This window comes from Protopterus annectens, chromosome 7.part0, assembly GCF_019279795.1.
Source record: "Protopterus annectens isolate FY-2018-M chromosome 7.part0, PAN1.0, whole genome shotgun sequence".
NCBI classification, from domain to species: Eukaryota; Metazoa; Chordata; order Ceratodontiformes; family Protopteridae; genus Protopterus; species Protopterus annectens.
In genome coordinates, this window is record NC_056739.1 from 209658958 (window position 1) to 209672144 (window position 13187).

The 13187-nt window shown below is 41.4% G+C and overlaps 1 protein-coding gene across 1 annotated transcript in view; it reads right to left on the minus strand.

Annotated features, from left to right (window-relative positions):
- Positions 1-562: 562 nt before the first annotated feature.
- Positions 563-13187, minus strand: part of CTDNEP1 (CTD nuclear envelope phosphatase 1) — a 770907-nt gene continuing 758282 nt past the window's right edge. The window contains exon 10 of the mRNA XM_044076710.1: positions 563-1279. Within this exon, the coding sequence (XP_043932645.1) occupies positions 1219-1279 (61 nt within the window). The 3' untranslated portion in view covers positions 563-1218. The remainder of the gene's footprint in view (positions 1280-13187) is intronic.

Sequence of the window (13187 nt, forward strand, 5' to 3'; positions counted from 1 at the left end):
GCACTTTTCAAGGAAGATTAAACACGTACCAGCTGCACTGATTTCCTGCTAAGACGGCCTACCACATACTTCAATATTCTACATTCCAAGGCCAGATTCAAGATTACCACAGAATGGTTACACGCATCTAATGCCTGTTAAGTGAAATCTATAAATTCCGGCCTACCACATACTTCAATATTCTACATTCCAAGGCCAGATTCAAGATTACCACAGAATGGTTACACACATCAAATGCCTGTTAAATGAAATCTATAAATTCCGGCCTACAACATACTTCAGTGTTCTACATTCCAAGGCCAGATTCAAGATGATCACAGAATGGCTACACACGTCTAATTCCTGTTAAGTGAAATCTACTAATTCCATTGAAAGGGGATGTTATCAGTAAAAAATGTCCAAGAAAAAATGATGCCATGGAGGAAATAACTTCAGCCACACTGATGTCAACAGCCAAAACTGACATCAATAACTGTCAGCTGCTGCCAGATAATGTACTATATTGGTGCCAGTGCTGACATACGTTTGTGATCCAGTATCAAACACACGCAACACCCAGAGGTTAAAATGTTCTCTGCTCATTCATTTGAATATAACTGTCATATTGTTTTATACAATATCTGAAAAAATGTGTATGGAGCTGGTACAAGTAACAAGAGTGAGCACTTTGTTAAACAGTTGCATCATTCAGTTTAAAACCTTTTCTTCTGTTTATGTCACAGCTAAGAAGTCAGTTGCTAAACTCTTCTAGAGCTAGCAGGGGGTCACTTGGGCAATGCCTTCAAGGAAAAAAAAGCAAACCAAAAAAAATATATTTCTTAAAGATTCTCTGTACAAGAAAAGTACTATCTTTAAAAAGGGTTCTGTTTCCCATAATCTATCTGTAATGCGTAATATTGTTTTTGCCCAACTCCACCCCATGAATCCTCTCATGCCAGTAGGTGTCTGTGGTAGTCACACAGTCTTCTTTTCAAAGCCAGATTTCCTACTGTTCCAACTGGAAAAGCCAAAGGAAACACATTGTCCAAGAGCAGAAAGCTGCACTTGGGCTGTTAAGTCTGTAAACCAGTGTTGGAGGAAAGAAAGCTCTGGTGCCAGATGTTGCTCCATTATGTCCAATAACAGTTCAAAGCACGCAAAAGGGAAGTCAGGCAACTCTGAGGATAAGGCAGAAGATTAAAGATCACACCCCAGCAAAAAATGGGGGTAGGATAATGGTCACCAAAGCCGGTGTTGATGCAAATTTCGGCTAAGTACAGACCGGACATCTGCTGTGAATCTGCAGAAAGAGAGAAAAAAAGAAAGACTATCAAGAATACTTGCTTCAAAATGCTCCATATGGGGTGTGATCATACAATAGCATTTTCCATTGCAATGTGCAAAAGAACTTAAATTTACTTCAAACTAAAGAATCTAGTTCAGTAATATCAGCTGCAAAAAAATAAAACAAGGTTATACTTAGGGATACGATACAGTTCTGGCTTTACTATTCATCTCGAAAAGTGTAAAGCAAACCATGCCAAAAAAATCAGCGAACACTTCTGTAAGAACAGACTCTTTATCCAATAATAAAAAAATGCAATCAAAATTACTTACCATCTCATCCCATCCTATTACACCATATTTAATCCCCAATTAGTGAGGAGACATGTATGTGCGTGTATCTAACATATGGAGATGCGTGTGTGTGTGCGTGTCTCTCTGCACATATATATATATATATATATATATATATATACATACACACACACACACACACACACACACACACACACACATACGTGTGTGTGTTTATTTTATATAGATTTACACACAAACACACACGTACACCACACACAGGTTCACTATTCAGCTTCAGGGTATGTAACTCGTTCTTTTGGGGAATAAGTGGTCTAATTAAGTACATGTCCTATGCTACATTATGTAGTTCAGGAAATTAGCAGGTAGATTACTTGTAAGTACCTGTCGCTTTCTTAAAGACTCTATCCAACTGATACTCAACTTCACAAAATCTGGGTGGACCATTTGATGACTTGAGATGGTTTCATGCAGAGGTGTTGGGTCCTGCAGAAGGAAATCTCACTACTATACCAGTGGGCTGTTAATGTATGTTTTGGGAAGTTCACTTTCAGAAAGGAAATTACCATGGAATTGGTAGGATTTTATTATGTAATGCCAGAAAGGATAATCTAAGACAGAGTTCTCTTCCTTCTCATGGGAAAAAGGAACAAAGAGAAGGTTATCAGCTGACAACAGTAAGTTATCTGGCCTGAGCTATGAATTGAGTAGAAGTAGCAAATGACTAAAGAGAAATATGCATAGACATTCAACAAATCTCTGCATGCTGCTTCTTTTAGCTGTCACACATGGTACAAAAGATTACGGAGTAAAATGACAATGTACAAATCCACCCAATGAAATGACAGAAGATTAGTAGTGAACTACAGGACACCTTTCTATTTGCAGATCTGACAAGTCCAGAAAACTACCTCACAATCAGGACTGCAAACCACTTGCAATATCAGCATAAACACCAGTGATAAAGAAACAAAAATGTCTGGAAGTCAGGAAAGAAAAATGGTACTACAACTAAAATCAAACAACCGTTTAATGAAAAATTCTAAGCACTTTCATCCCAATAAAGTGTAACAGGACTTCATCAGAGATAAAAAAAAAAAAAAAAAAAAAAAAGAAAACTGGACACATCTCTTTCTTTTACAAACTTAAAACAGGAAGTGCTGAACTTCATTGAACTTTTCAAACATTTAAAGCAAAAGTGCCATATCATTACAAGTCAAACATAAAATGAACTTTAATCTGTAAGAAAATATAAACCCACCCCAATATTATTTGCAGCACAACAACCACTTCTCAAATATTTAAAATGAAAAATACAGTAAATACACAAATACAATGAATTATACATCATAACTTATAGATTTCAGTTTTAAAATCGGTAAAATAGACACAGTATCATTAAGACCATTAGGTCTGGTGGCAAATAACTTGATCTGCCAGAATAGCTCTTTCGCTTCAAGCTTACATTTCCACAGTCCACCCAATAAATCTGATCCCAGTGTCTAATTCGAAGATCTTAAATACATGTCCTCCATTCAGCTGGATACGCTTCCAAAGGGCATTTGTCTGAATTTGTTTTTTGACAGCATGCATATGTTTGTAAATCCTCTTTTTTGAAAAATAAGAAGTTATGTACTCACCATAACGTTTCATGTTTGTTGCCCATCTCGTCTTCATTCTTTACTGGTTGGGTATGGAACAGAGAATCTGTTCCGACTCGGCCTTATTCAAAAGCTTGGGAGCTTCCACTGGCTTGTGGCTATACCCTATCCTATGATGCTCAGGGAAGATTACCCAGATCTTGTTTGCAAACAAAAAAAAAATCTCTCTATAAACAAGCCAACATATCCAGACAAGACTAAGAAGAGACTCAGAGACTTTATAATCAATTTGTCAGGAAAAAACAACCAACCGATCGTCTATGAGCGAAGGTGGGGGGAGCAGGGTGGGACGCAAGAATGAAGGCAAGATGGACAACAAACATGGAATGTTATGGTAACTACATAACTTCTTAATGTCATGTTGTCCCATCTCCCCCTTCATTCTTTGCTGGTTGGGACAGTGTCCCTAGCACCTTCTTTCTTGGGCGCCTCATGGGGAAAATACTCTTCAGAACAGTGGACCCAAAAGAGGCCCTGTTCCTGGAGGCCAAATTGACTTTGTAATGAGTGATAAAGGTATGAGACTTTACCCATGTTGCTGCTGCACAAATGGAATCTATAGGTAGCTTCTCCTAGAAGGCAGATGAAGTTGCAATAGCCCTTGTGGAATGGCCTTTCACTTTCCCTGGGAGTTTTCTGTTCTGGGAATTGTACATAAAACTGATACAGGTCTGTGAGCCATTTAGAAAGTGTGACCTTTGAAATTGGGAAACCTTTCTTTTTGTCTGAAAAGGACACAAACAATTGGTCTGACTTTCTAAAATCTTTTGTTCTATGCATGTAGAAATGCAGTTGTCCATGCACGTCCAACTGGTATAATTTATATTCTGCCTTGTTGCCATAGTTTGGGGAAAAAAACTGTTAAGTCAATGGATTGATTTAAGTTGGCCTCAGAGCACACTTTTGGCAAGAATGAAGGGTTTATCCATAAGGAAACTATCTTTGTGAAACGTTATGTACAGAGAATGTATAGACAAAGTTTGAAGTTCAGACACTCGCCTAGCAGTTGTAATGGCCACCAATAGTGTTGTCTTCCATGACAAAAACTTTGTTACATGATGATGCAGGTTCGAACAGCGGTAAAATCAATAGAAACAGAAGAAAATTTAGGTCCCATGGAGCTGGAGGCTCTTTCACTGGAGGCCCAAGTACAAAAGTGCTCTTTAAGAATGCTTTGCAAGGCCTGTGGGACATGATTTTAAATCCCAATTCCCCGATGTGATAGTTTGATATAGCGGCTAATTGAACTCTAAATGCAGCTGCCGCTGCACCCTCGTTTTAAAGTTTTGCCAGAAAATCTAACACTGCTGTGATAGAGGCAGTAAAGGGATCAGTCTTGTTTTTGGAAGCCCAGCTGGAAAACCTCATCCATTTGCTAGAGTATAATTTCCTGGTTGATGCCTTATGAGAGAAAAATCAACATATGTCTAACTGCGGGGGAGATATCAGGGAGCCTGGCTATTTGAGGAACTGCAGCAGCCAAGCTGTCAATTTTAGGGTTTGTATCGATGGGTGGAACTTTCCCGACGAGAGAGTCAGAAGGTCTGGAACTGGGTCCAAAATCCACAGTTCCTCCTGGAGATGGGGCCACAGAAAAGGGAACCAAATCTGATGATGCCAGTATGGTGCAATGAGTATCACTGTGCTTTTCAACATGCTGGCTTTCTGAAGGACATTTGGTATCAAGGGAAAAGGTGGAAAAGGGTAAAGGAGCCCCGGGGGCAAATCGTGTACAAGCACGTCCCTTGGTGACTGCCCCAGAGGGGGAATCAGGGCAAAGTAGCTGCTGCATTTGGCGTTCATGGACATGGCGAAGAGGTCACAGCAAGGCTGGCCCCACTGGTGGAAGATCTCTTCTGCAACTTCTTGTTTTAGGGACCACTCATGGGACATCAGAATAGCTCTGCTGAGTTTGTCCGCTATCACGTTGGAGTTCCCCTGGATGTGAGTTGCTGTCAGAAAGCAGTGAGAAGAGACTGCCCACTTCAATACCCTCTGTGCCTCTCGACATATGGGGAAGGATTTGGTTCCTCTTGTTTATGTACCACACTACTGCCATGTTGTCTGTCTGAACTGCAATTGTTCCTACTGGAAGAGAGTCCTGGAATGTTTGCAACGCGAAAAGCACCGTTCTCATCTCTAGGACATTGATATGCAAGTGATTTTCATGTTCTTGCCTTGGACAGTCTTTCCCAGATAATGCCCCCCACCCTATCTGAGAAACGTTCATGGTCACCATGGCTACTGGTTGAGGGAAGACAAATGGTCGGCCTATGGTCAATTGAGTTGAGTGAAACCACCAGTGCAGGTCCTTTTCGCAGGATTCTGTAATGATGATCTTCTGAGACAATGGTAGATCCTGCATGGACCACTGAGAAAAAAAGCAGCCACTGAAAAACCCTCGTATGTAGATGAGCTAGAGGTACCAAAATTACTGCAGCCGACATGGTGCTCAGAACCTTCAAAACAGTGTTTCGCCTGTACTTTGTTTGGATAAAGGTTTCTCGATTTGAAGATGCAAGGTTTGAATCCTCTCTGGGGGAAGTTTGGCCGACATTCTTCTTGTGTCTAAATCTGCACCTATGAATATGAGATGCTGTGATGTCGAAGTTTACTGTAAAGCCTAGCTAAGAACTCAGGCGAATGGCTTTGTCTCTTGCTTTCATTAGTAGTTGCTTGGTGGTGGTGGTGGTTAGGAGCCAGTCGTCTAGGTACGGAAACACCTGGAATCCTAGACACCTCAAGTGAGCCGTAACCACTGCCATGCATTTGATGAACACTCTGGGGGCTGTAGTGAGACCAAAGGGCAGGGCGTGAAACTGGTAATGACTGGCTCCCAGCCGAAAGTGCAAATGTCTCCTGGATCACCTATCCATTTTTATGTGATAGTACGCATCCTGCAGATCTATCAAGCAAATTCAATCGTCTTTCCTCAGAAAGGGGAGTATCGACTGCAGTGTCACTATTTGGAACTTTGATTTCTTGATGGACTCTAGTCTGCTGAGATCCAGAATGGGCCTCCAAGTCCAGTCTTCTTTGAAACTAAGAAGAATTCTGAGTAAGTTCCAGATCCAATTTGGTCTGCAGGGACATTTTGGATGACACTTTTTTCTAGTAACTTTTGTATTTCGAGTTGCATAATCCCTTAGACTAGGTGGAACATCTGGGACTAATTGTCTAATGGGGGCGAGAAAAAGGGTATAATAACCTCTGGATATAACTGTTTGTACCCATTTGTCTTTTGCAATGTTTAGCCAGGCGTTTGAGTACAATGACAAGCAACCCCCGACTGCCTCCAGAGATAGACAGATGGGCCTCCTCTCAGGAGTGCTGAAAGGGTTTTCCAAGGAAGGTGCCCCTGTCACCCTCGTTTGTTGGACCCCCTCTGCCCTAAGGTCGGCGTCTTCCATTGCTACTTCCCCCTCTGCCCCTAGGAGAAGAATCACCATGTGCATCCGGAAAGGCTCTTTGGGACATATGGAACCACATTCCCCCCCTTTCCGACCTTTGGGATAAGGTGTAGAGTGGAGAGAGCAACAAACTCCCACAGCAAACAGTCTTTCCCTCCTGTTGACACCTGGTTAATGTCTCTCTAACACTGGGCCTGAAGAAAGACGAGCCATCAAAGGAGGCGTTAATAAAGGAAGACTTGAAGGGTTCTGGGAATTCACATAACCGCATCTAGGAATGTCTCCTTAAAGAAATTCCTGTACCCGCCGCCCTGCTCACTCCATCAGCCGCATAAGAAATCAGTTGCATGGAGGAGTTTACCATGGAGTTTAAGGTATAGAGCCGAGAGGAAAGCTTATCCGAAACCCATGCAGCTACAATACCTTGAAGGGTATTCTCCTAGCTCCTTCAGGAGATCCCTCTGTAGTCTACTGAAATGGGTCAGACAGTTCAGCGATCTAAGGGTAAATGCTGCTGAAGAAAACATACGCTTTCCACATCTGTCCATTGTTCGAGACTCTTAGTTTGGTGGATGAACAGATGAAGTCTCTGACAATTCCTTCTTTGTGGCCGCTGCCACCATCATAGCATCTACCGGGACACCTTTGCTCAGGAACTCCTTTTCCGTAGGTGCCGTGATGAACTTATTTGACCTCCTAGGAACAGAGTCCACTGAATCCGGAGAGCCCCACGCCTTTTGACTAATTACATTCATTAAATGGCCAAAAGGTGGAGACACCCAAGAGGTGGAAAGGCGAGACCCAAAAGCCTCCAGGTACACCGACTCATCCTCAGAAGGGATGGTGGGCTTCTAGCCACCTCTCTGCTTAAGGATCTCCAGGATGTCTGCAAAGGAGACATCTTCAGAGGGTGACTGTAGGGATCCTTCTGACTCATTGAGGTTCGTGTCTGAAGTGATAAGATACCTCTGGGGAGTCTAGGTGCTTCCTCTTGCACAATCTGTATTGAGGGATCTTCTCAGAGGGGTACTCCGGAGAGGTTTCAGAAGAGATGGCTTCGCCCGCTGGGGCCTCCTTGGGCTTAGAATTTCTGCAGTTGGGGGAGCGATGGGGCTGAGAGTGACACTGGCGCTTTTGGGGGAAGAGTAATTCGACCAGACAGCGGAGCAGTCTGTGGTGACAGCACTCTCTCCATCAACTCAAAAGCCCCCTCACTCCACTTGAAGGAGATCCCTGGCTCCGAAGAACTAGAAGATTAACCCCGAAGCAGAGCGGTTGTCTCTGAAGCCGATGTAGGAGCCAAGCTCAACCGCACTGAGGCCCCAAGAGGTAGAATCGGGTCGGATGACTGTCCGATCCGACTCACCTCCCCGGACCCAGTGGGAAAATGTCAGCTCCTAGACCCCTTAAACTTCGATGGAACCAAGGAAGTCGGAGCAGTTGTCGGAATAGATGATCCTGTAGGAGATCTCGGTCCTGATGGTTCCACTGCTATCGCGTCCAAGCGCTTCTGCTCTGAAACCCCAGATCAGGTTGGAGGAGGAACGAAGAAGGAGAAGTGATCTTTGTCGGCTCTGGATCCTTCTGGGTCGCAGTCTACAGAATTTTCGCTAGAGCCGGCATCCGTAGGAGTCTCATCACCAGCGGCTCCACATCATCCAATAAGCTTCTGGAGGATCGGGAGGACAAAGTAGGAGATCTCACTGTTTGCAGAAGTGGAGACCTCAAATTAGGAGATATTGGCTCCAATACAGGAGACCGGCTCTGAAACTGGAACTCTACTGGCTCCGAAACCAAAAATGGTGCCAAAGAGGGAGATTTTCCTGAACCAAGAGCCCTTGGTTCCGAGACAGAATCTTTAACCAATTTTTTAGGCGGCTCCGAGGATGAAGCAGAAGGCGAAGTCCTTTTCCCCAACTTTTCTGACCTAGAAAAAGGGGATTTTTCTGTAGGTTTAGTGCTCTGAGTCCCCTCTAAAGCCTCTGTAAAGGGGCTTTTTAATAGGCCTCTCACAATTAACTTGCTTTTACGCTGCATTAAAACCCTGGAGCTAAAAGCATGACAAAATGAACAGGACTCTTGCAAATGAAGGGCAACCAAACAGTAAACACAACTGGTATGCCCATCTGTCAGAGACATCTTTTGGCTACACTTGCCGCATTTTTTGAAACACGAGGATTTCGACTCCTTAGGATCCTTAGACATGCTTCTAAACACACATGCAAAACTAAAATTTAAGACAACCGGAAAAAAACTCAACTAGACTTTTTTTTTTTTTAAAGTAAACTTTAAAAACCAAGCAAGCAAAGGGGAAGGAGAAGTTCTCTAACTTAAATGAACTACTTCTACTAAATAGATGACACCACCACTAATAAGGGAAAAAAAGGAAAAAACGTCCCTCTAAGTTAAACGGGCCACTGGGAGACCACTAACTTAAATGAGCTACCTTAGGAAGTAGATTAACCAAGCTCTCTAAATTAAATGAGCCTAGAAGCCGGGATAGGGAAAGTTCAACAATAACAGGTCTAGAGAAAAAACGATGGCCTAAACAAGAGCCAACAATAATAGCAGACTAGCCAAAAAAAAACACTAACAAATATCGCTAAGTTGAACAACAGTAACTGTTAATTTTTATCAAAAGGAGCAGAAATAGAACAATGATATATAAAATAAATTCCACTTAGCCAGGAGCCAGCATGGAAGTCACCCAATCTTGTTTAGCGGCAAACGAGATCTGGGTAATCTTTCCTGAGCATCATGGGATAGGGTATAGCTATGAGCCGGTGGAAGCTCTCAAGCTTTTGAATAAGGCTGAGTCGGAACAGATTCTCGGTTCTGTACCCAACCAGCAAATAATGAAGGCGAGATAGGACAATAGTCTCGGTCTTCAATACATAAAATTTAAAACATATCTGACATATAGCAATGTATACAAGTCCCTTGGAATTAGAGTTAACATCTGATTTAATATAGCCATAACCCTTTACTTTAATACCACTACTTTCTAAAAAAAAAAAGGGACACTCGGGAGATATACCACATGTAAAAGTCCACTGCCTCGTAACACTAAGTTGTGAACAGGTATTACTTGTATCTCCCATTCTTTCACTATAGTTTTTTAAAACACCAATCCCTCCTAAAAACTATATGGGGATTGCTGCCAACTGCATCTTGATTTATTCATCCTAATTCAAAGACTTTTCAATTCCTTCTTACTATATGTGAGATGACCTCACTGCCCCCACTGTGAGTATTAAGCTATGGTTACAGTTAATTTTTTTTTTTCTTTTTTTACTGCTATTCGGTTCTACCTCGGGGGGGGGGGGGGGCTGCTGATTCTCCTGAGAGGAAAATACAACCCATTCGCTTTTTTTATGTTAACCTCTATAAAGTGTTATCAAGAAAATCCTCTGTGTAACCTCCTCTTCTAAGCATAGACAACAGCTTGCCATTTCTTCTTGGAATAAAACAGGATACGAAAACATTCGACAAAACCTAACCAATTGCCCTTTTACCATGGCTTTCTTATGACGACCGAAGCGACTACCACCAAAATGTAATAAAGTATTCAAGTAAGTGGGTTTCTGTAAATATTTGAAACAAACTTATTAGCAATACCATTAGTAATCTGGACATCCAAATAATTCAGAGTGGTAATAGAATAGTTCACAGTAAAACTTAAAACTTGAGTAGTAGTATTGATGTACTCAACAAATTGCATTAATTTTTCTTGAGTTATTCCAAAAGCTGACCAGATTGTCAAGGTAGCGGCTCTATACAGTCCAAGCCCCTTTGTATCTCGAAGTAAATACATAACAGTACTCCCAATAAGCCATTACTGTATTTGTAAATACTGGGACACAGCTAGAACCCATCCCTACCTTGGCCTTTTGTTTATATTTCCCCTCTTCTACTCATCTCTGCAGGGGTACCCCAAGGATCCATACTTGGACCCCTACTCTTTACAATATTTACCAATAAACTCAGCTCTGCAACCCAACTAGCCTCCACAGTCCAGTATGCCAATGACTCCACACATCTGCTCAGCCCCAACCCCCCAGGAACTGCCAACAAAAACACAAACTTCTTTCCAAGATATAGAAAAATACCTCACAAATCACCAACTCATACTGAATCCTAACAAAACACCAAGCTACTCATCTTTAATTACAACAAACCCAAAATATGCCACTCTCCACTAACAATTTTCAAAAATGGAGCTAAAATTGAACTCACTAGCCAAACCAAACTCCTAGATGTCACAATTGATGATAACCTAAGGTTTGATACTCATATCTCCATCACCATTCAAAAAGGTAAACTGCAAACTAGGCACCCTTTATAGAGCCAAACCTTACCTGACTGAAAGTGCCAGAATAGCCACTGCCCGCTCTCAACTACTTTCCACCCTCCTCTACGGATCCCAAATATTTACCAATCTATGCAAATCATACCCAAGTAAACTAGAGTCCTACTACAACAAAACAGCCAAATTCGCAACAGGCCACCCATACAGAACACACTACTGCTCAGTACTCTCCCAACTCAACTGGCTAGACCTACCAAACCTCCTAAACTTAATTCAACTGTCCACTGTACAGAAAATAATTAACCAACCTGATAACCGCCCTGCACTAAGCAACCTAATCCAACCCAATACAAATCCTAGAAGACTTAGATCCTCTAATAAACTAAAGCTAAAGATTACCCATGCCCACAATGCACAAATCTCTTCACTCTACTCTCACAATATTGCCAACCTATGGAATACTCTTCCTCAACATATAGCTACAAACCCTATCACGAGTTCAAAAATACTCTCAAGGAGCATCTAGCTAAACAATGGCTCTGATCCTGCCATACTCCAGGCTAGGCTACTGCTGTTATCAGCAGAGAGCTTAGCTGCATAATTAGCTAGCTTGCAGACAATATCTAAACTGCTTATATCCAAACTGCTTAAATAAACCCTAGGCTCAAGAAATAATCAGAACCTGAACCATCTCGTTAGCCTAAAATTTGTCTCCTTGCTAATTCTGTTTGGGTCATACAATTGTTTTCTGAAAACGTATGTCCTTGCTTTGATTACTGTACTCAAAGAATACTTACTATTGTGTCAATCTGTACAAGATCTCAAACCCAACACTGTAAATATTTTGTTACTAGACTTAGTTTGTTATATATTTTCTTCTTATTGTAATTATTGTTAACTTGTTCTGCTTTATGTATTGGGAGCTTTTCTCCCCGGGTCTCCGCTGAAAATGGGCCCCGTGCCCATCCGGACATTACCCGGTTAACACAAATAAATATATCCCGTCAAAGTTTAAAATAAGCTCAGTGCAAACTCTGAGTACATCACCTTCATGTCTATGGACTTATTTATTAAATAATTCAAAAACTATTTAGTTTCCACGTCATGTGGGATCACAGAAAAGAGATTTTTAACATCAAATGTTAAAAAGATCAATTCATCCGCATACAGTTCCTGTCTAACCTTCCTGAGAACGTCCCATAAATCTTTATAAATATGTAATTCATTTTCCAACACTCCCTTTAAGGTAATATCAATAAAACTCACCGTGCCCGAGGTTTTGGACCACTTAGCATCAACAATTGGTCTTAATGGTGGCTCCATAAGATTTTTATGAATTTTCGGGATCCGAAAATACCTGGAAGTCTAGGGTGTTCCACACTGACCAGATTGTACTCTACTGATGTTATCTGTTCTTGCATCAGATCATCATATAAAATCCAATCAATTTTACTGTAAGCCAAGTTTAACTGGTCCCTAGATCACCCTTCATACCAATCAGTAAGTAATAATGTCTCCATTTTCATATTATAATCTAACATATTCATAAGTCCACCCAAAAGCACATATGAAAACATTCTAATGCTCAGGTGTACTGCAAAGGGAATCTGAAAGAAAGCTTTAGAAGATCAGGATTCCAATCAGATGTCAACCACAGCAGTACAATGCAAAATGGAGTACAGATTACATAAAGGCTCAATACTGTTAGATGATGTGTTTAAATTACAGGATATGTGACAGTCAAGCAGCTACAAATGCTAAAAAGGGAACCCAGGCATAATGGGTGGACTTGAGTATTCTACCAACATTGTGTGTTCCTAAAATAACCATGTCTGCCTTTCCTTATCAGATATAGTTTTATGACTGAAATAGTGCTAACAGGCACTATAACAGCACTGTAACTTCTACTATCAGTGTGTGCTCCTCAGATTATTTATCTTTTTTGTCAACAATGAACTCTTCTAACTAGAATACACTTAGGCAGACATGTTCTGGGTTCATGCAAAACAGAACCTGAAAATTTGGATAAGAACACAGTTCAAGAAAATGCTCTCTGCTTCCCTAGGTAAACTACTACACTATAAAACAAGAAACATGACATGGATGTGCTAGTGAATGTGGCCCACACTATGTGCATGTCTGATAGGGTGCAAGATGCTTAGTACAGCCTTATCCAAATTGTAACTTGCTACAGATCCCCCACTATGCCCCAGGATTCCCACTCATTTC